This window comes from Emydura macquarii, unplaced genomic scaffold (assembly GCF_026122565.2).
Source record: "Emydura macquarii macquarii isolate MOO-44397 ecotype Brisbane River unplaced genomic scaffold, CSIRO-AGI_Emac_v2 contig_2681, whole genome shotgun sequence".
NCBI lineage: Eukaryota > Metazoa > Chordata > Testudines > Chelidae > Emydura > Emydura macquarii.
In genome coordinates, this window is record NW_027132818.1 from 4,074,410 (window position 1) to 4,098,907 (window position 24,498).

The 24,498-nt window shown below is 38.7% G+C and overlaps 1 protein-coding gene across 5 annotated transcripts in view; it reads right to left on the bottom strand.

The window, feature by feature from the left end:
• Positions 1-12,037: 12,037 nt before the first annotated feature.
• The window catches only part of MAP3K7CL (MAP3K7 C-terminal like), a 42,845-nt gene continuing 30,384 nt past the window's right edge, over positions 12,038-24,498 (bottom strand). For all 5 annotated transcript variants that reach the window (XM_067565654.1, XM_067565653.1, XM_067565656.1 and 2 more), the window contains one exon: positions 12,038-13,241. In XM_067565654.1, coding sequence (XP_067421755.1) covers positions 13,061-13,241 — 181 coding nt within the window. In that variant the 3' untranslated portion in view covers positions 12,038-13,060. The remainder of the gene's footprint in view (positions 13,242-24,498) is intronic.

Below are 24,498 nucleotides of genomic sequence, written 5' to 3' on the forward strand. Positions count from 1 at the left end.
GAGCGGTCAGTGAGGACCCGCTCAGTCGATCCAGAAATTGACGTACTAAGACCACCTTCACAAGTGGCATAGCGCTGCGTCGGCGCAGTGCAGTGAAGATAGCACGCAGAAGAGAAGCAGAGAAGTCGATGGGAGTTACGCAGGTTTTTTGTGTAGCTTGAGTAACTCCCATCAACTGCCGCTGAATCTCGGAGGTAAGTGTAGACAGGGTCTTAGTTAAAGTTTCTGGGGTTGACAATCACCTCTTAGTTAATGTTTGTACAATACTTTGAAAATGTAAACCACTTGACCCCAGATTTTTATACATTTACTCAGTTGAATTCCACAAATAATCCCCACTGAAGTCAATAAGATTACTCATGGAGGAAGGGAACACTTGGCATGAATAAGGGCCTCAGAATTCAGCCCTCTATAACTAGTAATTATTATTAATTTTTTGTAGCTTCTCTTGGATGTCAGCTTCCATCTAGTATGCCTTATTTAACCTGGATGTTCAAATGGTTGGCCATTTTCAACACTGCTGAAAATAAGCCTTTCCTACAATTGTTTTTAATATGTTAAGACCATTAGATATTATTTCATTTCCTTTTTGTAGTTACATACATAAAAAATTAGATAGAATTTAGTCTGCTATTCCATAAATATTTGTTAGCTATAAATATTAAAGAAAATCAGGACCCCATTTGGTTTTGAACCTCTAATTTTCTGGACAAACGTACACAACATGCTACATTAAATATTACTAGTAGTGGTAGGTATTAAATTAACCACCAGAGGGAGCCCCTATAGTCTAATAAATGTAAGAGAAATATACCTTTTCCTAAGATAAACTAACGAAAGATTTTTATAAAGGGTTATAGATAGATGTAAGGGTATTTTTAGCAAATAGCTTATTAAACTAGTATAGCTAGCATTAAACTAGCTTAGTAAACGCTGTCTAGTTGTGAATTGTTTGAGGGCAGTTTATGGCTTTTTTCAATGTATTCCTTATTTGAAATTATTTGACAAATAATTTTGCAAATGAGTCTTATTCTGTAAAATGTTCTCAAGCTGCTTGTTGGTACTATCTGATATGTGAAATTCAAGCTTTGTTGCTTAGATTTGGTCAGATGCATAACATGATATTAATTCCCTAATGGCTTGAGCCTAATGTTTACAATCATGTTTCTACTTTGTATATTTATTTTTTAGTATGAATCTTGCTTTCCATAAATATTCTTTATCATTTGCTTGAAATTCAGAGCTTCCAGTAGCATTCTAGTCAATGCTAGTCAGTAAATTTATTCACTGGAATATCTGAAGGAAGTGAACACAAATGGGGTGTTTTGTTTGAGCCAATAATAGTTGAAATGTTTTGGGTTATTTGCTCACCTCTAATTATGCACTTAAAAAAGCTGAACTATCATTCAAACTATCTAAAGGTGGTACAGATGTGGGGCAGGACTGGGGCATTGCAGAGTGGAGCACTGGAGGAGCAAGGGAGGGCAATCTGGGTTCTAAATAGAGGGGTTGCATAATGGTCAAATGGGGATAGAGGCAGTGTAATGAAATGTTAAACTGTATTATACTATTTAGCCACTAAGTAGCACTGTGTGTTAAATACCTTATTTAAACAAACCTCACCCATACCTGGCAGAGCATTAAAGGATCTTATGATGAACACATCAGGTGTGTATCTTGCTCAGAAGGAAGCTCTGTGTCCAATCCATATCTGGTACAGAAGAATGTGACATGGTGTCAGATGTAAACTAAGATCAGACACAGAAGGAACAACAAGAAAGATTGCAGACTGAAGGAACAAAGCAACAAAGGTTGCAGGATCTCAACATGCCACTTTTCACTGCCCCAGATAACTTCAGCTTTGATAAACCTCCAGAATGGATGGACTGGAAACAATATTTTGCAAGATATCACATTGCTATCAAGCTCTGCTTAGAAACTGGAGATATACAGGTATCTTCTTTAATTTATGCTCTGTGGAAACAGGCAGAACATATATTTGGATCCTTTGACTTTACTAAAGATAGTCACAAAGATGACAACAAAGGGTTTCTGACTAAATTTGATCCATACTTTATACCTCAGAGAAATGTGGTTTATGAAAAAGTATATTTCCACCACAGAATTCAAGAACCAAGGGAAAATGTTTCAGCTCTGCATACATTAGCTGAAAACTGTGATTTTGGAAATGCAAAACCTGAAAATATCAGAGACAAACTGGTTAAGGGGCTAACAGATGAAAACCTTTCACAGCATCTACCACTGAAAAGTGATTTAACCCTAGCCACAGCTATTGAAATAGCAAAACATTCTGAAGTGGTAAAACAGCAAAACCCAGAGAAACTTGACAAACCTGAAACTAGAAACTGTAAAACAGACACTTGAGTGTTAAAAGTAATTATCATAAAACCCTTAAGGCAAGGGGAAAGAACTCCCAGTCTAAGAGGGACAAATTCCCTCTTAGCACAAGTTGTGGAAAAAAGTTATAAAAAGTAGAAAAGAGATGCATGTCCAACCAAAGGCACAGGGTGTAATAATTGCATGAAATATGGACACTTTGCAGCTGTTTGCCATAACAAAGCAGTCAGATAGTTGATTCATATTACAGACAATCAAGACCCATTGTTTTTGGTATTTGTCACTTGCAATGACGTAGAGTCTGCCTGGAGAGTGAAATTGAATATTTATGGGAAGACTATTAACTTTAAAATTGACCCAGAAGCTGATGTCACAGTCATCTCAAAAGAGACTTAGAACTACCTTCCATCCCTCCCAGACATAGCTCTGACTAGCCCTGGAAGTATGCTGAACTGCATGGACTAGTTCACCACAGAAACAAGTTACAAAGACAAAAGCTATGCATTCAGAGCGTATGTGATCAAATGATCACAGACCACAGCCTTCTCAGCCACATTATGGCAACCAGGATGGGCCTAGTGAGAACGGTGGAAGCATTCTGGAATATATGGGAATATTTGGACTTTTGAAAAGAGATCCTTAAGAGACAATACTGAACCATATACTGTACATACAACTCACAGAGTTCCTATCCCACTACTTCATAAAGTGGAAACTGAGTTAAAGAGTATATAAATGATTGGCATAATCAAGAAAATCTCAAAGACAATGGAATGATGTGCCCCAACAGTATCAGATATAAAGACAAATGAAAAAATGTGTGTATCTTAAAAGATTTAATGAAGCAGTTGTGAGAGAAAAATATATCCTCCCAACACTGGATGACTTCTTCCCCAAAGTGAAAGGAGCTACAGTATTCTCCAGGCTGGATGCCTCGAGTGGATTCTGGCAATTCCTTTAGTCAAAGAAAATACTAAACCGGCTACACTTATCACATACTTTGGGAGATTTTGCTTTAGAAAATTACCTTTTGGGATTACTAATGCCCCTGAAATTTTCCAAAGAAAGATGGCAGAACTGTTAACGAACACAAATGGAGTTACCGTTTTCATGGATGATATTCTGATATATGGCTCTTCAATGAAAGAACACAACAAAATCATCAACCAAGTCCTGAGGCTAATCAGTCTGTATGGACTGAAGCTAAACAAGGAAAAATGAGTTTTCTGCCTACCCTAAATTGAGTTTTTGGGACAGACAATAAACAAAGATGAAATCAGTCCTAGCCCCTGAGAAAGTAAAAACAATTTGAGAGTTAAATGCACCAACTAATGTACCAGAACTGAGACATATACTGGGGATGGTAAATTACCGTGGTGGATACCTACAAGACATTTCTACAGCAACAGAACCACTGAATGAACTGTTAAAGTCCACCACATCTTGGCTATAAGGGCCAAATCAAAAAATTGCCTTCAAAAAAGTAAAAGAAGTTAACTCAGCAGCTCTAGTTCTCAAATACTGTGATGTGAACAAACCCACAGTGGTCAGCGTGGATGCAACAATACACCACCTTACCCATAGCTGCATGCAACAACATGGCTCTGAGTTGAAGCCAGTTGCATTTTGCTCTTGCACCCTTACAGAAGCTGAAAAACGATAAGCACAGATTGAAAAGGAGTACCTGGCAAGCACATCTGCAAAAGTTCCTACATACCCATATCTATGTGGTCTGAATTCAGTTGCACGGAAAACAGACCATAAACTGCTTGTAATCCCCATCAACAGAAAAGATCTGGATCAAGCACCACTGAGATGCCAATGTCTATTGAGAAGTGAATGTGATTTAACCCAATTGCTAAATATGTTCCTGGGAAAAAATGGTAGTACCAGACACTGTCACAGAGCCCAGCATCACACTCACCTATCCATGAGCTCAAAGATGATGTAAAGGTGTATGTGGATGCTGTGGACACATACAAACAAGAGACAGAAAAGACACTACTCCAGCTAAAAAAAGCAACTTTGACAGACTCGCAACTTCAGGAAGTTCTAAGTTACATTAGAAGTGGCTAACCCAAGTATCTAAACTAAAGGACACTATGGAAGTGACAAGAGATTACTTTGTGATGTATGAACAATTAAACAAGTCAAATGGAGTCTTGATTAAAGACAATAGCATCGTAATTCCAAATGAAATGAGAAGAGAAAAACTAAATCTCATCCATGAGGAATATCAAAGATCACCTAAATGCTGAGAACGAGCCAGTCAGTAAGTGTGGTGGCCAGGCATCAGCAAGGGACATAAAGAATAAAGTATCTGCGTGTGAACTTTGCAGAACTAACAAACCAACACAACACGAAGAACATTTAATAACAGTACCTCTACCAGAAAGACCTTGGCCGAGACTAGTTGCAAATATATGTGAATTCAAAGGACATCATTATGTGGTCATTGTAGACTATTTTTCCAGGATAATAGAAATAAAATACTTGAAAGACACAGCATGTCAGTGTTATCAAAAAACTGAAGTGCACTTTGCTCCATTCAGTATTCCAGAACAACTAGGGATGGACAATGGACTATAATTAGTTGTAGCAGAATTGAAGTCCTTCTGAACAAAATATGATTTTGATAATATTAGTAGCAGCGCACATACCTACAAGTGAATGGAGAGGCTCAGAGAGCTGCACAGCCAGCCAAGAAAATCCTACAGCAGGAAGATCTATTCCTTGCTTCTCTGAGTTGCAACTCAACACCAATATCAGCTACTAGATATAGTTCAACACAACTCCCGATGGGAAGACAACGCAGAAACACTGTTCCAACTTTGGAAAATAACCTATTTCCAGAATGGACAGACATGAAGACAGTAGCCAAATCAGAAAAAAAGGCTAAAAGAGCTTATGAACACTTTTACAACAGATGTCACTCAGGCAGAGACCTGCCAGGTCTAGAACCTGGTGACTGTGTGTGTCAAATTGGATGGAGAAAAGGGATGGACAACACCAGCTGCCAAAGGAAAAGAATTCAGCACCCAGATCATATGTGATTGAGACCGACAGTGGACAGTTCAACAGAAACCACTGACATCTACAGTTTGTTCCTCAGAAAGTATAATCAATAGCAAACTCTACAGATGGCAGATGCAGAACAAGAAGATAACGACTCAAGGATTCCAAACTGACCACAGCCATTCATTGCAACTAATGGACAGCCATACGACCAAGTTGTTACACATTTGGGTCATGCACTTAGAAAAGTATGATTCAGAGAAACTTAACTGATATGTACTGAACTTCAAAGCTAGTGTGATAGCGTAAGTGCTAGAGATGTACAGTAGAACCTCAGAGTTACGAACTGACCAGTCAACCACACAACTCATTTGGAACCAGAATTACACAACCACGAAGCAGCAGAGACCTACCAGGAAGCAGCAGACACCAACCCCCGCCCCTCCCAAAATCCCAAATACAGTACAGTACTGTGTGAAATGTAAAATACTAAAAGATAAAGGGAAAGCAGCATTTTTCTTCTGCATAGTAAAGTTTCAAAGCTGTATTAAGTCAATGTTCAGTTGTAAACTTCTGAAAGAACAACCATAACGTTTTGTTCAGAGTTACAAACATTTCAGAGTAATGAACAACCTCTATTCTCTAGGTGTTCACAACTCTGAAGTTCGACTCTGTTGTACTTAAAGGAGAAGATATAAGGCAGAGGTCCACAAACTGAGGGGATTAGGGGGGCGTGGCAGGGCCTGGACCACCCTCCATGGGGAGGCGGGGAAGGAGCGCCACTCTACTCTGAGCTCTGCTCTGGTCCCGGACCCCAGTCATGGATCCAACCTCGGCTCCTGGCACTGCCCCCCTGCTGCCAGCCGTGGTTCCCAGCTCAGCCCCCGGCCCTGTCCCAGCCTCAGCCACTGGGGCCCCACTCCTGGCCTTGGCCCCCAGCCACTGTTCCCCGCTCAGCCCCCAGCACCTCCCAGCTGCCATGGCCCCACTCCCAGTTTTGGCCACAAACTGCTGTGGCCCCGCTCCCAGCCTCAGCCCCCGCAGCCCCACTCCTAGCCACAGCTCCCAGCCCTGACCATGGCCCCACTCCCCACCCCAGCTGGTGGAAGGCGGGAGTGGTGGTAGTGTAGACAGGGGTAATGAGGGGCGCAACCTAAAAAGTTTGGGACCACTGAAAAGGGAATGCTAAACTATATTATACTGTTCAGCCACTAGGTAGCATTGTGTGTAAAATACCTTGTTTAAACAAGCCTAGGCCATACCTGACAGAGTATTAGAGGATCTTACGATGAACACATCTGGTGTGTATCTTGCTCAGAAGGAAGCTCTGTGACCAGTCCATGTCTGATACAGATATACATGACAGGTGATGGACTGAAGATGTTGGGGTTCTGCAGGAGACAATAGTAGGGAATAATATATATTTTAATATATAACATATTGTAACCCTGGGGTGGAGGGAGAATGCTCAGTCACTCTGTGGGAATGGTGCATGCACAGTCTGGTCATCCCTAGAAGCTGTGAAAGGCTGGAGCATGTTCTGTACATGGAATCTAAGGAGATTTTAGCTGTTAAAATCTAAAAAATTAAATGTTTCTAATGAGCATGTGCAAACTGATTTTTCAAAGGCTTGTAACTTGGCCAAATTGGGGTGGATTTTCATGGACACAGCAAAAGGCATATCCCTAACACACAGGCTACCCCCTGCCAAATGTCAACAGCTCTGTGCCAAAACATGAGAGTACTAGAGTTGTCTAAAAAAAAGCTTTTCAGAATCTAACATGGGCAAAAACCATATTTTTGCCTACCCTCATTCTCAAAAATAGCTCAATTATTTTGGCTGAAAATTTCAAAAATAAATGTAAGCCTGAGGCTCACACTTGACATGGGAAATTTCAGCCCAAACAGTTAAAGTTTGACAAAGTTAGAAGCAACTGAAAACAGGCTGTTATATTGGGAAGTGTTGGGCAACCTTAATAATAGGCAATGTTACCAACACTGCCTCAAATTTGATCAAAATAATTCTGTTTTGAATCTGGCTGATTTTCTTTAGGGAAGAGTACACTCTATCAATAAATGTTTCCATCACTGTATGCTGCAGAAGTATTCACATTTTAAAAATGTTAATAGTATGTGTTTTAGATAAATGTTATATACAAAAACTGCTCAAGATTTCCTAGACCATTGTTCTAAAGGAATTAGGATAAGAAGTCTCTTTTAGGACTTTTCAACTGAAGTCTTTGAAAAGCATATGCCAACTGATCTGATCCTTTGCTAGTTAGATGGACAGCTAGATATGGTGTCAAATGTATAATCTTCCATTTCTATGGGTCAAATCTCTGCCACTCTGTGGTTGCAAAGGGTCCTGACTAACGTGATTCTGCTGTTTATGGAGAGGAATTTGAAGACTTCATGCAGGTCTGGTGTAGCTCTGGTCACTGCAGTTACAACAGAGTTACCCAAGTATAACAGGGCAGAATTCAGGCCACAGAAACTTAACTGCTGGTGATGAAATGCAAGCCAGGAAATAAAAACAAACACTAACTACTTGCCTTAGGTAAGTTAGGCAGAGCAGGTAGTTAGAAACACCCACCTTCAACTTTTTACTAGTAAAGTGAACAAATTTGATCAGGAGTCACTGAAACAGATATGAAAACTCATAATGCAATTTAAATAGTCACTTTTCAGAGAACAAGCATAATGTCCAGTGCTGCATTGATAATCAGCTCCCACTCTGACGTGACTTCCCTAACTCCACTACTGTGATAACATAAAATTAATGAGCACCCCACTAAAGTGTGAAACCAAAGTGCCATACATATGATCTGTATGCGGTTTTGTTGTAGCCATGTCTGTCCTATGATATTAGAGAGACAAGGTGGGTGAGGTAATATCTTTTTATTGGACCAACTTCTGTTGGTGAGAGAGACAAGCTTTTATGCTCCGCGTAGCTTGAAAGCTTGTCTCCCTCACCAACAGAAGTTGGTCCAATAAAAGATATTACCTCACCCACCTTGTCTCTCTGACATGTAGGATCTAGTGATTATGTTATTTAACTATTGCAAAGCTCCAGCAACAAACAACATTGACATCTTGTAAATATGTGTTACCATTTGAAAAACATATAGTATATATGATTTTTTTTAAATGCACTTACCTTATTCCAGTCCCTTAGATAGGTCAGCTCATGTCAAACTGGGTCCCATGGCTAATATGATATCAATATAAGGGTTTATACCACAACACCACAACTGTTTGGATGTGTTAACCATCAATTCTAAGGGGAAGCTTAAAAGAACTTATGTGTCTTATCTATGTCTTTTTCTAAGAACCATGAACAATCTCCATCTTTCATTAAGAACTAGCCTATAATAAGCCAAATTTTAAAGAACACCAATTCTAGGAATTTTCCAAAGATCATAAACTCACAAGAAAGCTGGAATAGTAACATATTCCAGGAAAAGGAAACAATTCTGAAAAATTACTGCTTCTTTTTCAGCTTTTTTTTTTTTTTTTTTAATATAAAATCACTCAAGAATTTGGCAGTTTCAAGATTGCATGAGTCATATCCTTGTTAAATTGAATACTTAAGTAAGCTTGTTCAGCATTAGGTATGTTTGTAAGGAAGTGAGTAAACAGTAATTGGAAATGGAAAACATAGATTTTTTTAAAACATCATTTTTCTTCTCCCACCATTCTCTGTAGTGACTTGACCTGAAGTAACTGCATTTATGTCACTGCACTGATATGTTTGATATCTTTAGACTGAATAACGAAGAGACAGAATATATATGCAGCTTTATACATTTAGATTCCTCTTCTGTCAGCTAAGCCTTTTTGCTCCTATCCTTCCTTGAGCCTTGATTCTGCATTGGGATCCACTAAGGAAGACCCCTGCTGCATTGGGGCCTAAATTAGATCACTCTACTCTCTTTCTGTATGAAAATTACAATTAGATGTAGCCAAAGTTTATGGTCTCACTGGCAGCTAGGTATGTACACTCAGAGGAAGAACTTGGCCTTTAAAATTTCTGAGATGAAATACAATATAAAATCACCTTTAAAATAATTACCTAAAATCTCCTTTTGTATATAGTGTTACATTTAAAATGGATTTTTAGCAGAATAGTTTAGATCATAATCTTCTAAATAGTAGAGGAAAAGAACACAAATCATGAACAAATCTTTTAATAAATAATATAATTTGTATTAAATCTTTGAGCAGTGTTGTGCTGCTTTAAGAAAAACCCAGGTATCAAGACTGAATATGTAAAAGTTTATTATGTCATGCTTTAATGTTTCAAAAAAAATAGCCATTGGTAGAAAAACAAACCAATAGTTTCTTCATAGAAGGCTACTCTGACCGACTCATTCTTTACATACTGTGAGTAGCGTCTTAATTATTATTAAATAAGTTTTCTACATTTTCATTTTCCTACAAATGGATTTACAAAGTTCAGTGCATCTAATTTTGTTCACTTGTCAGATCATTTAGTTTTTCTCTTCTTTTTCTTATTTGGTATTTTCTTGATTTATTTTCTTTTCCATCTGCCTCCATTTTGATTTTACTAATTTTTCTTGTGATGAGCTGCTATTCTTAAAAACATGTGCATTCATGTTAATACACATATGTAAATTAAAAGTGAGCTATTTTTGATTGTGCATTATAATTAAGAATATGGGGGTGGGGAGGGGACACAGCATTTGCTACATGGAAAAAGACCAGATCAGTGGAATAAAAAAATCACAAATTAATTGAAGTCAAAGGGAATTTCCACTGACTTCAATGGGCTTTGAATAAGAACCTTATCCAAAGATTTATCCCAGATGACAAGACCATGGTAGCACAGTACCATCGGGAGGGGGGGGGAACAGAATTACAGTATCTGGGCATCTGCACAGGCTTTCTCTAAGATCCATGGGATTTACATACTGATCAAAACATAAATAGATTAGGAAGATCACATTCCCTGACTACCCCAAACCCCAAGGTGTCTGACTCAGATTTTTCTGCCTAACCTTGGGCTTTCCACAGGTTTTTCCACGAGATTATGAGCTAAGCTATTGACATTTGGCATGCCTAATGCAAATTGCTTCACTTTACAAGTGGAAACTTTCTAGCTGGTTAAAGATTTGTTCCCAAGCCAATCTGCACACAAGAAGTGTAACTAATTGCGTTAAGAAACTAAAGTCAGTTTTGCATATTTGGACAGTACAATTTCCATGGAATTTAGATTTACTATATAACAAGCCAATCTACTGAATTTATTGACATGTGGTTTTATGTTCCTTAGTCTCTATGGAGTTCCATAGTAATTTAAACTAAAGTAAACTAAATTTTAAGTAATTGAACTACTGTGGCAATGCACAATGTAATCATTACAAGAGGTAAATTGCTTTGCTCACCCATTCTCACCTCCTACTCAATGACTGTCATTAGACCTCAAGTACCCGGCTTTCATCCACCTCCCCCATTGTTCTCTATGCACTTGTATATGTATATGATGATCCAATGTTTCTCATTTCTACCTCTTCATCTGACGAAGTGAGCTGAGCCTCATGAAAGCTTATGCCTGCTAAAATTAAATGTGTTAGTCTTTAAAGTGCCACAGAACTCTTGTTGTTTTTGCTGTATACAGACTAACACGGCTACCCATCTGGAACAATGTAATCATTGGTTAAGACCTTGGTTAATATTTTTGAAATCAGCTAAGAAATCTGTGTCTAAATTCCCAAGTTGGCTTTAAAAATCTAAACCATTGGGGGTTTTCAGTGTCTTTTTTCTGTTTTCTTAAACAGATAAATGAACTAAGGTAAACATGAAGCAATCAAATTTGGCATTGAAATTGTGACTTGTGATAGACAATCCCACTGAGTACACAGGTGCATGTCAGCACAGAATTTGCCTCACAGTTCTTACTTTGCCCACATTTTATATCTTAAGTCTTTTGCCTTATTCATTATGCTGTTAAACATATGGGTCCAGTTTTGCTTTCAAATTTGCATACACAACAATGAGGACTACATGGTGAGATAATGATCAGCCCTAAATAAGGGGCAGTACATTATTACATGCCCTTTAAGCATCCCAGGGAAAAAGATTGTGACTCCAACACAATTCCCCTTCTTGTTTTCCTCCTACTCTGGGAAGAGAGTAGACTGCCCCAGGTATAGACCCAGTACAAGATATGCTGCTTCATGAGCTGGAGAGATTGGAGTTTAGACTCTGCCTGGTCCCCACCCCATTCTGTCCCCATCCTCTATGAGGAGGTAAGCAGCAGCCCTATGGAGACTACTTCTTACCTGAGGTCCATGCTGCTACCTGATGTTATTAGCCAGCAGAGAGGGATAAGTAGGCACCTTGGACTCCTTTATGCCTCTGTGCTGCACTAGCTGGGGCAAATTTGGCACTGAGTGACTTCAGTGAGAGTTGCCTAGATTAATCTAGTACAATAACAATGTGGTCAAAGTTAGAGGTTATGGTGAATGTTTTACCTTTTGCAATTCCTAACATTTTTAATATTAAAAGTGTAACCTTAGTGACACCTGATCATAAAATTTGTGTATTTAATTCTAATCTCACAGAAGTCTAACATGCTGCCAATCTAGTAGAATTTAAAATATAGAGAAGATTAAGGAAGTGAGGGGCACAAAACAGCTTTTTTGAATATCCACTTTTAATGAAAAAAAATACTGTACGAATAGAATGGAAGTATAGCAAAGAATTTTCAATTGATTTAGGAAAATACAGTGGTAAGTAGAGCAAAGAAAAATAAACCTTTTAACTCCCAGTTATTCATATATCACTGAACTGTCTAGTACCTACCCTCAGTCATTTATTTTCCAAAACAGCCTACAAAATAAAAACAAAATATAATTATGGTACTTTTACTGAAGTATTCTCCACTAAGAACCATAAAGTCTTATTTATTCACCACTATAGTGTCCATACATTACTTTTCCATTTCTTGCATGCCAAAAAGTACAAATGAATTTTAAAAAGAAAAGAATTTCTAGCAAAGTATACGGTAACTTCCTCATCTGTCTGCTCACAATTTAATAACTTAAATTATTACTGGCAATAGAATCTTTGATGAAAATGATTTGTTAGTGTTACTTTAATTAAAATACTTTAAATGTGCAATCTTGTAGACTTTATAAAACAACCTAAAGTTGACATTATCAACATGTCAGATAACTAGAGCATAGTCTTGAGCCATAGCCAGATTAAAATTTAGGATAATTTCCAAACATTTTAGGCATGAAAAAAATAAAAACAAAAACAAAAAAGAAAACTAAACTAAACTAAAGTTAGAAGTACATGAGTGTGTTCCAGTGTTCCATATATTAACACTGCCCCTGCTGTATGCCTTAGTATGGTCCAACTCCCAACACAGAGACTATTTATATCAGTTTCTAGTGTGTCCATATCTTCTTAAATTGGAAGAAATATCTTTAGAAAAGAAACCTGATCTACTAGAACATATAATGGGGCTAGATTCAATTATGTTACTTGAAATAAAATATCCATTATATTAAGCTACTGGCTGGCAAGCATTAAATCAAATATAGGCTTTTACATATTCTGTATTTCTAGCGAAGTGTTACAACAGAACCTTTTTTTAAAACCCCTTGGCCAGCACAGAACAAATACTGGATTTGACTGCCTCTTATTGGTTAGTTGAGAGTTATGAAGAGCCCTGTCTCTTTTGGTACTGTATTCTAAGCTTTTCCAGTTGCTCTGCACACTGTGTTTGAGCCAGCTTCAATGTCCGATTCTCCTCTGTCAGTTCCGCATACTCCTTAGCCAGCTGAGCAGCATCCATGCTCTCCTCTTCTGCCTGTTCCAGCCTGGCAATCAGCGCCTTTCTGAGGATTAAGAAACCAGGAACATAAAAGTTGAAGTATGTAATTTTTCTTTGATGTGGCATGGTAAGGCCACATGTTAATAAATATAACTTGACTTCTGTGTTAGATTATTCCAAATCAGTTACACTATTGATCTAAGCCTTGATTCAGGAAAGCATTCATGTTCAAGACACTGCCATTGACTAATGTTAAATATATGCTTAAATTTAAGCACATGCTTACATTTCCTTCCTGAACAGGGATGGATTTAAGCATATGTTTAAGCGTTTTCCTAATTTAGTGTCCTGGTAAGTTAGATTTGCTTAGCTTTTCCATTATATGGCTGGATTTTCCGAGTGCCTGTTAAGAGCATAATCCTGGTTTGCACAGACAAATAAAATTAGCAGGATTTGGGCCTGAGGGCCATGCCTGGAGTGCAGTTGCTGCAGTTCTAGTGTTCAGGGATCCCAAACAGATATTACACATCCCTTGTGCACTATATAGTCCAACTCCACAGAGGGGATGTCTGCATTCCCACACAGAAAGGTTTGGGAGTATGTCAAACAATGAAGAGCACAGCAGCAGGAGAGCTACTGTAAGCCCAGTGAAGTGGTCCTCCTGCTACTCGGTGGCCTCTGTGTGCTGGGAAGATTTGGATTTAAATGTGCAGCAAAGGGATCAAGGGCTGCCAATATAAGACCTTAAATACACAGGGCCCAGTTGCAGCATCACACAGGAAAACCCATGAGAGGGAGTGAAGAGGGAGGAAATTTCCACAAAGTTCTTCTCTCAGAGGTTTTTTTCCTCGATTTGGAAAATATCAGAGCCACCCACAACCCCTAAAATCCCAATCAACCTGCACAAGGCCAGAGACATACGTACAGTGCACCCACGCTCCTGCGCTAGCTCTGTTCCCCTGGCAACATGCCCTGCCTCCCCAGTGCATGGCCAGAGCTTCTCTAACCAATGGTTTTCCCAGGGATCCCCTTAAAAGGCCACCTCAGTCATGGAGAAGGAGCAATAGAAAGCTAATACAACCTGTTACTGTCTACGTGAGGTACTTCACTAGATGTGGAGGGGGAGGAGGGATGGGGACAATGCCCATCCTCTCCAGCCCTGTCCCTCCTTAAGCTGCCATCTGCATCCGCAGCTACTTGGACCTGCAGAGACGCTTTCATAAGATCTAGTGTGAAGGACACTGGCATGGAGGTGACTGCCTCTCCCCCCATCCTTCTATATTAAAGATGTGTGATCTATTGCAGAGGGTCCCCTCTTCATATGGACCATAGGACACAGTACACTCAGGGCTACAGAAATTGTTTCCAGGATGTGTTTGAAAGCCCTAGTACAAAGTGAAAACATTCCAAGTACTGTGGGCACAGTTTTGCCCCTTCCCCAAATGAGAGTCTGTGCAACTGTTAGATATAGAAAACAAATCAAGCCAAAGTTTTCTTCATTAATATACATGCTCTGCCCAATTTTTCTTATCATTTGTACTACATAAACAGATTTTTAATAACTGTTTGGTTTTTTTGTTCAATCGCCAGCCTTGGTAACCAGGAAGAAATAGCCAAGTTGAAGCCTATTGTTAATGATCAGCCTACTGTAAAAAAGACCAAAAATTATTTAACTTAAAATGTATGAGCAATTTTTCTCCTCCAAATCCTCTTTATTTCTTCCCAGATGTTATTCTGTCAAACCTCCAAGGCTTGCTCTTCAATGGCCTAATCCTTCCAGCTGCTGAGCACTCTCCACTCCCATTGACTTCAAAAGTTGATGAAGCCATTATAAGTCATATGCTAGTCTTTTACCCGTATAGCTAATAAAGTAAACCTTTAATTTTTCTCTAATACAAGGCATTCCTGAAAACATTGGGATTTGTGTTGTCAGATTTTACAGCCTTTCTATTTTATGTTGTCTGTGAAATACGCATGGAATTTAGATCACTCTTTCCCTCCCTCCCTTCCAAAGAAATAAATTTGTTAACTGAGTGACGAAGCCATATGTGAGTGGACTAGAAGTGAACATATAATTTCTATCATCTTTGGCCAGATTTGCAGTCCTTACCCTAGATGGTGAGCGTCAGTTACTGAGCTAACTGGACCTCTGAATCTTCTTGGTCTCTTTGGGTGCACCACTCCTTAAGGTCTCACCTCCCCAAAGGGGGGAATCCCATGATTCTCTTACCCTTAGACAAGGCCCTGGACTGCAGTCCCATGCATATCTAGCTTACCAGGTGCCTAACTATCTTCCACATGGGGATAGTGGTAGGTCTAAGCTTCCTGTAGACATCTTGCCACCCCATCCCTGAAACCATCTGGGGTTTAGCTGGCATAGTCTGTTCCTTTAACTCACCTTTTCAACTGCTTGCTTCAGGAAGAGTTTCCTTTAAAAGGTGCTTTGTCCTTTCGATCATCCTGCTTCCCACAGATTAAGTAACTTTTAAGCGTTTATAGTCCTGTGAGCAGTTCGCTCCCAGTCTTGGCAGAACAAGGCTCACAACTTGTGGGGGACAGGATGCAGGCTCATCAAAGCTGCCAACTTTGCCCACTGTCTTTCAAGTCTGTCCTCAGCTGTCCTTATCTGGGGCCATTATCTTCTTTCTGTTTGTTCTTCCCCCAGCACCCTTTTAAGGTACTTCAGTTTATTCCTACAGGAAAGTCTTATAGCCCAAATACAGAATAACTTCCCCTCACTAACCAGATCATATTTCTATGTTTATAAGGTTATTAAAATCTCAGTATTCTTTGATTGTTACATAGCAATTCTATGACAGTCAGCGTGAGCCCTTTCAGCCTGGAGCACTTAACACTGACTTCATGAGTAAGGACTCCACAACATAACCCTCTGTTAGGAATGATTTACCTTATTTCATGTTTTATCACAGCTCTTATTTTTGAGAACATAATTTGTTCAGTTTTGGTTTATATAGGAGGTCATAGCTGATGTGGTGTTTAATGATGGACTCTAACAAGGAGTAAGGGACTCTCCTGCCACAACCGCCTTTCCCCAGCTGTGTTTCCCATATGGGCAGGTAGGAGAGAGACGGTTGGGTAGCAACCATGACAGCAACTCTAAGTCATTCAAGAGTTCCCCTACGGAGGAGGAATCCTTCTGTAGTGAGATGTGTGCAAAGCAGCAACAGTGCAGCGAGGATTATCTTTCCATTTACCAGGTATGAATGTAATAAACCATTTTAGATTTGTTTCATGGTTTTAGGTAAAACGTTTAAGTTTATGTAGTTTGGTGACAGAAAAAATTAACATTTGTATACCATATTTAAAATATTTTAAAAAGCAGAAAGTTATTAATTGATTCATTGTTCTTTTCTTATCCTATACTGGAACAGCCACTTTTTAAAATGCCAAAGTTGACTTGAAGAGAACATTTCTTTCTAGGCTGCTATCAACAGGAATTTTGCCTACCAAAGGCCTGTAAAGATCAAGTGCAAATGAGTAGTAGCTAAAATATTTTATGGATTAAACAATCTATTTAAGAGGAATCAGTTTGTATTAATTTAACTGTATTAATAATTTAGTGACATGAAGCTTCCTTTCCATGATTTTCATCAGTTGGGGTCAGCTGAGGGCTTCCCCAAAATTTCTTTGCACTTATTCCATGGGGTACAATGCTGGATTGAAGCTGAACTTTTTCAGGCTACCACTTCCTAAATTCTGAATGTTCCACGTAAATTTCTTCAGATTTATTCTTCATTGCTTTTCCTATATTTACCCAGTTACACTTTACAGAAAGAGAATAAACTAAGCAATCAGTAACCAGAATCTCAAATCACTGTTTTTCAGCAATAGCAAGTAAAGGCTTTTAAATCCATGAGAAATATTAGGGGGGGGGAAAATTAGTACTCATGAAGTCAGACATCAATAACACTTAACTGGACTCAAGCCAGAGGCAATGCAGGCAGATACTAAAGAAACTTGCTCAAATCAGTAAATGAATATCAATCCTGACTTGCAAAACCTGGATCAAAAGAGACTTTGAGCAAGCACTTTTTCCAACTTGCTCTACAAATAGAGCCTATACAGTACGTATAACCCCTTCCTGGGTTTGGCTTTATTAAATAATAAGTTGTTGGCCAAAATCTTGTTTCTGAAATATATGTAAGAACAGAGCCACAAACACCCCCTTCCTACCAAAAGGCACATCAGTCTGAATCAAAAGCTAAAACCTCAAACTGACTCTTACTGTTCTACCCTTTTAAATGTTAATTCAAGTCTGTCTGCACTTGGTATAATTTTAAGATGGTTTGTAAATGTCTGTACTATGTCCACTGGCCAGTTTATCTGTTAATTTTACCTGCTTCCAATATATTTGTAAAAATCCTATTCTAAGTACAAAAGCCACACTGTGCAATGTAATGCATCTATCTAATTGTGAAAGACACTGTCAAAAATGAAATAAGGTTTGCTCTAAAAATAATATGTAAGTTCTTCAGCTAGGAGTTGGCCCTGAGTGACTGAAGTGTGAATGGCTGAGCAATTGAGTTGGGTGTAGACAAAAAGAGTGATTGAACAATTGGTCTGAGTAAGGGATATCGAAACAGACATGAAGAAAACACCAGCCTCACCTAAAACGCTTGAGGGAAGAAGAAAGAAGCAAAGATGATCAAATGGCCGAAGAGGAGCCCACCCTGATAACTTTGGAGCCAGCCCATTTCAAAGGACAAAATCTGATCAGGCTTGCAACAATGTGGGTGATTGAGGATCACACCAAGAATGCAGTTGCAGCATGACAATGCAAAACCCATAGATTTACATGGGGTCCTTTCCCTATAAAATGGGACAAGAAGATGAAGGCTAGAGGTTCGGGTCTACAACATCACACCAGCCAGGAGTACCGATGCGCATTGGCAGAACCTTGCTCCTCATCCTCATGCTCTAGTCACCTGGCCAGTGACTATCATGAGCACCAAGAAGCTGGTAACTATGACATCTGGAAGATCCCTATGTATGTTTGTCTGTCTCTATCTGTGTGTGCCTGTCAGTGTGTGTGAATGTGAATGAAAGCATCAATTGAAACATGTCTCTGTAATTTGTAGTATAGGTATAGTGTTAATACTGTTTTCCTAGTGTTTACATTATTATTAATGCTATTTCACTAAGTAGAGCACAATATTAATGTTATTACAGTGTTGATACTTTTCTTTTCTTTGATACTATCTACAGAAGTTTCTGTGTTCACAATAAATGCGGCTTGTTGCGTTATCCCCTAATAAGATCCTGTAATATTTGTTATTTGGGTAACAAAGTAATTAAAAAAAAATGAGCTCAAACCTTCTCCACAAACTTGTTTGTGTCTAATACTCCTTCCATTACACTGCTCAGCCCACACCTTAGGTCCTCTTTCCTAGAAAGCCACTCCACACTTCCTTTATATTCAGGTAGTATAAAGAATTGCTTGCCTTTGAGTCAGCAGAATTTACTTATTCTTTTATTGTCATTGTATCAACACCTGTTAACAGGGTGGGGCGATGTTTCAGGAAAACACTATCAGCCTGTTATAGAGGCCTAAGGTTAGAATACCAGGGAACCGCTAAATGTTATGAATAGTTTACAATGCCCACAAAAGGATGAGACCACCTACTAATTTTTACTTGTGACCTAATCCTAGATTTGAACTAAGCTTTCAGAGTTTGAAGGATTCCACACTAAGCTCTTGCACCATCTAGCCTTTGTTATGGATGCTTAATAAATAGTTCTAGCATTGTGTAATCTGTGTTTTCTTTGCACCGCTACACTCTGTTTAAAAATTAACAGAATTGATAAAGCATTTTCAAACATGTAGCTAAGACACTTGAGGGTCTGAGGGACTCTGTAGTGTACTTTTTCAGTGATCACATTGTTTTTTCTATGAAAAGTGTGGTTTACATGGTAAAATTGTAATGACATGTGAGTCTTACAGCAGTAAAAAGACAAATAAAAGAAACTGGCATAGCCTTAATGAAATGATTTTCATTCCCCCTGGTGTTGCACAGTAAAGGCTCTTTTTGTGGAGAGCGGAGGTGCTTTTTTATTTAATTCATTCTGAATAAACAAATACAAGCAAATTCTGCTAGCTCACTTCTAACAAATTAAAAAAAACCCAAAACATATTTAGGGGTAGTATGTACCATGTAGGCATTGCCCCATCCCAGGAGGCGTACTCAGTCATTTTTCCCCCTGTGTGAGAACGAGAAAGGATTATTCCTCTGGGCATGTGATCTACAGGGGCATGGGCTACACTTTAGGAAGATGTAACATGCACATCTGGTGGCAAAGTCATAGCCCCACCTTCTCATTCAACATTTTGGGGCTGCTCTCACCCACAGGCATAGTTTAACTTCTATATTTAGGGGGGCAGCTCCAGTCAGGCCAGTGGGACCGTGGGGGGGAAGAGGGAGACAAATTCTACACCTGCATAGGCTTGTACTTTGGGGGTGGAGGGGAAGGCTAACTGATTTTTAAACAATATAGATAGAACCTGTGGGAGTACAACTTACAGCACGCTTCAGAGGTGTAGTCCTAGCACATCTGAAGTGATAGTGAGCACTGATCAGCATGGCAGGACAGGTTGAAGTGTATTTTGGGATTAAATGAAGCCTGCATACCACGCTGATTTGGTAGTGTTTTACAGCCATTTTGCACAAGTGCAAATAACCACACAAGGTGCAAGTCAGCAGAGAATAAGGCCTAAAATGGGTAAATTGAGCAATCTGCAGACTAGGAGGTTGATTGGTTTGGGTTACACAGCTCTTTTAGGAATATCCACAGGTATCCCTGAAGGCATTTCAATTAAGTCCTCTGCTCAATGTGCAACAGCAGTCAAAAAGCAAACAAGATGTTAGGATGCATAAGGAACAGGATGGAAATGAATATGGAAAGTATATTGTTATTGTATCAATCAACGGTGTGGCCTCACCTGAAACACTGTCACCTCGCCATAAAAAGGAGATTGAAGTCTGAGGGGTTTCAGAGATGAGTGACAGGAATGATTAGGGGCATGAGAAAACTTTCTAATGAGGAAAGATTGAAAAGTTTGGGACTCTTTATATTAAAGGGGATGAATAAGTGGGGCCATGATAAAAGTATGTAAAATAAAGAACAGCATAGAAAAGATAGTTCAGGAGCTTCTATTCTCCCTGTCTTGTATTACAAGAGTAAGAGAACATTCAATGAAATTGACAGGTGACATTCAAAACTAATGAAAGGAGATGTGTGGGGTTTTTTTTGGTTTTTTTTTTAAGTTTTTTAAAAAGTTAAAACGTTAGCTTGTGGAACTCATTGCCATCACTGAGGCTAAGAGGATGGGACATTTAGGGTATCTCCACACTGCAATAAAACATCTGCACTTGGCCTGTGTCAGCTAACTCAGGCTGAGAGGCTATAAAATTGCAGTGCAGATGTTCAGACTCCACATGGGGGTGGGTCCCAGAACTTGGAATCCAGTCCTAATGTCTACATTGTAATTTCATAGCCCCGCAGCCCAAGCCATGTGAGTCTGAGTCAGCTCACATGGGCCGGCTGCAGGTGTTTTACTGCAGTGTAGGCAAACCCTTACATGGCTAATAAGAATATGCAGAACTTATACTAGTAAATTTTTAAAAAACAATCAAGAGCTGTGGGAGGAATAAAAACCCTGATGCTTTGGAGCATAAACCAACCTCTAACTATGGGAAACTAGGAGGAAACTTTCTGTAAGGGTTGATTATCCCATAAATACCTGCCTGCAGAGTTTCTTCCTCTGAAGCATCTGGTACTAGCCAGAAAACTGGATTCCATGGACTACTAGAGTGATCCAGTACAGGAATTCCTATGTTCCCCAGGCAAACTGGGTTTGAAAATAGTTAAGTGTTGTGTCTCCAAAGTTATCTTAATGTGCCAGTAATAAATCTCTATGGCAAGGATGGCTAGAAGCATGGAAATCCCCCATCTCCAGTTCAAAAGGTTTGTGTAAGCAAACAGCCTTTTTTTTTTTTTTTTTTTGATGTGTGGGGAGGGGAGAAGAAAAAGAAGAGAGTGAACTAATGTATAAGGCAGGGCCTAAAAAAGGTAAGAATGGCCTCAACTAGGTGTTTACTACAATACACATATAGAGGAAAGGAAGTGAAAAGGTATCCATGGCACAGAAAAGGAGCGATCCTAGAGTAGGTGCTGGTCACATAACATTTCCTCCAGAGATATATTAGAATTTTGCGGGGGAGGAAAAAGATAAAATCAGCCAGAGCTAATAATACAAAATGTAGCTAGCAACTAAGACAACTCTAATATTGAACTACATAATCCAGGGTCATTAGCTAGTAATAGTAATATAATAAGTGCCCATAATAACCAGCCATCCTATCCATTTCACCCAAAATTAGAGCTCTAGCACATCTGTCATGGAAATATAATAAGTTACAGGAACATAAATTAAATTAAAGTCACTGATCTAAGTGTGGTGTATTCTTGCCTCCATACCCCTTTCTTCCTTTTCTATCTCTTGTTCCATTTAAGGTTGATCTTGTCCCTTAACCGACATATGGAACCAAATTATCTTCTGGTGTAAATGGGCAGAATTGCAATGAAGTCCGAGCCATGCCCATTTACACCATATTCTCCCAGTAGTCTTGCCCTTTGTTCTGCCCTATAATTGTCATTTTTGGATCCCTTAGTCCTATCCATCTGTTTCACTCCCTCTTCCCCATGAGGTAACCGTCTTCCTCTCTGCCACATCTACCAGGTTGTGTTCTTTTACTATCTGCCTTGCCCACCAAGAAAATGGGGCGAAAAGGCTCCTGCTGTGGAATACAGCAGTCAGTGTTAGTCCAATTCACCATCTCCCTTGCTAGTTTTGTGCTCCTGCCTCCCCCTGCATTCTGTAGTGAGAAGCACATTGCAAAGGAAGAAATTCTGAGGGCAGGAAGAGAAGGCAGCCAGGAGAGGGCCACTGAGCACACAGGAGGGGCTAAAAGAGACACACATTAAACTTCTTAGCACCGGCTGGTGGGCTAGCATGCAGGATAAATGTGCAAACCAAGACCATTATGTGTCCTGCCTTTGCTCTAGGTATTTGGAAAGAAGAGAAGGCAAGGGAGACAAATTACACATGATTTATCTACCATATTTCTAAAGTGCCTGTCACCTTGGTATTTAAACAAAGTTACGTAGAAGCATTTTATAAAATAAACATTTTCAGCTGTAGTTATTCAAATGTGCTTGTGGCACTGATATTTATTTATGCTTATGATTGTGATTAAGTCCCCTTCTTAATAAACTTCAATCTGTACAATAGCGCTAATTTACCACATGATCTTTACTGGTCTGCGAATATTTTTTAGAAGTCACAATGTGGAATATTCTGTTTACAGCAGACTATCATCTTGTTCAATATTTTGAACAGAGTTTTGTATCATCAGGCTTCCTGTCATTATGTGTTGCCAGGTGGTGTCTGACCTTTGCATTCCACAGGTGAGCTAATCTATGGAGAGGAAGTTAAGAATGCTGGCAGGGCAGCCATCTAACGTAAGCTGTCTGTGCTTTCAGTAAAAATGTGAGCTGAATGCCGATGGAAGACGAATATTGAACAAGTTACTATTTGTTCAAAATATAAGGGATAAATCATGTGTGTATTTATCAGTTTATTGTATTTAATATTTACAAGAAAGGATTATATTTATCTTGCATACTACACTATTATGACTCCACATTTCCATAAATTTAGGTTAAAATTTCATAATGCTTTGTAATAAAGTCAGGACATCTGCAGTAGTCCCTAAAATGGTGACATTTCAGAAAGCTCAGAAAAAACTCCATTTTTGAAGTTCTGTCAATTAAATTATAAATACTTTTGAGATCTCTCACTCCACCTCACTTATTTTAGAAGAGACAAAACACCCCTTTCCTCTAACTAATGGAATATTTAATATGCCATTTCATCCCAGCCAGTGTGATCCACTCCAATCTATTGAATGTCAGCAAATACCCCCACTTATATCATGCTCTTTGTAACTTCCAAACTGTTTCTGTCTAGAACAGTATTGTACTATCCAAAAATCAGTCAATAGGCCAAAAATATTTTTTTCTTCTTCTTTTTTAGATTAAGTGAATTGAGAACTGGTAAAAGGTGCTAGGCATTTCTAATGCACCCACCACCATGGAATCCAGGCATCTATATATTATTAGGAGGCATATAAGAATAGTCCAGAAAAAAATTACACACCCACTCTTGCTTGGATTAAATAATTTTGTATATGTATTCAACATTCTCCAGGAACAACTAAACATTTCTTATGTGCCTATTGTCTTAGTATATGTATATACATACCTCTGCATCCAAAAGACAAATTTCATTCTATCATTCTATCATCAATATTTTTTATAAAGAAAATCCTCAAGGGCTCAAATGTATTTTGCTTGAAAATATGTGTAGCTAATTCAGGAATTTATCACTTGTAATAAAGCCTTAATATCAGCTTTCTGTAAAAATAAAATAAAATAAGGCCAGCCTTTTCAAGCCTGAGTGCCTAAATTTAGGCACTTAAATCCATAATTTGGTATGTAAGTCTGTGACTTAGATTGGTGCCAAGCTTCCATGGCTCCTATTGAAATACAATGGGTGCTAAATATAGATATATGTAGTTTACTTTAGGCAACCAAGTTTGAAAATTTTGGACGGAATAATATCGGAAGTGGAACAGATAAATAATCTCAATTTCTTCCCATCTAAAGTTACAAAAATACATTGTTAGCACTTACATATTATGTTATTAATTTTAACTTTGAATTATTCTTCTTGTTTTAGATATACTCAGGATAAATCGATTCTATTCAACTTCTGTGCCAAACCTTCACAACTGGTGGCCCAAATCTCAATTCAATGAATACATTCAAATTTGCACATACAACCATACATTTGGACATGCAGACACTTATTTTACACATGCATATTTGAATTTGCTCTTCCAGAGGCAGGATATGCTTGTGCAATTTAGGTGGCCAGTTTTTGAATCTGTCTGTCACAGGATTGAAAATCCTGTCTGTTATGATCCCAAATTCAATAATCTTTTAAATCATGGCAAGATTTGTTGGGTTTTCCATGCCATTTGATCCATCCTCCACTTTTAATGCAAAGAATATGGCTTTTCCTATCCTGATTGTCACATATACTCTAGATATACTCATGTTGGTGGCACATCCTGACCAAATACAAATGCCAAACAATCCCTACCTCACCCAAATACAAACACCAATTTCTCTGGAAACAGAGACTATAATTTGTCCTAAAAACAATCCTTCAAGATCAA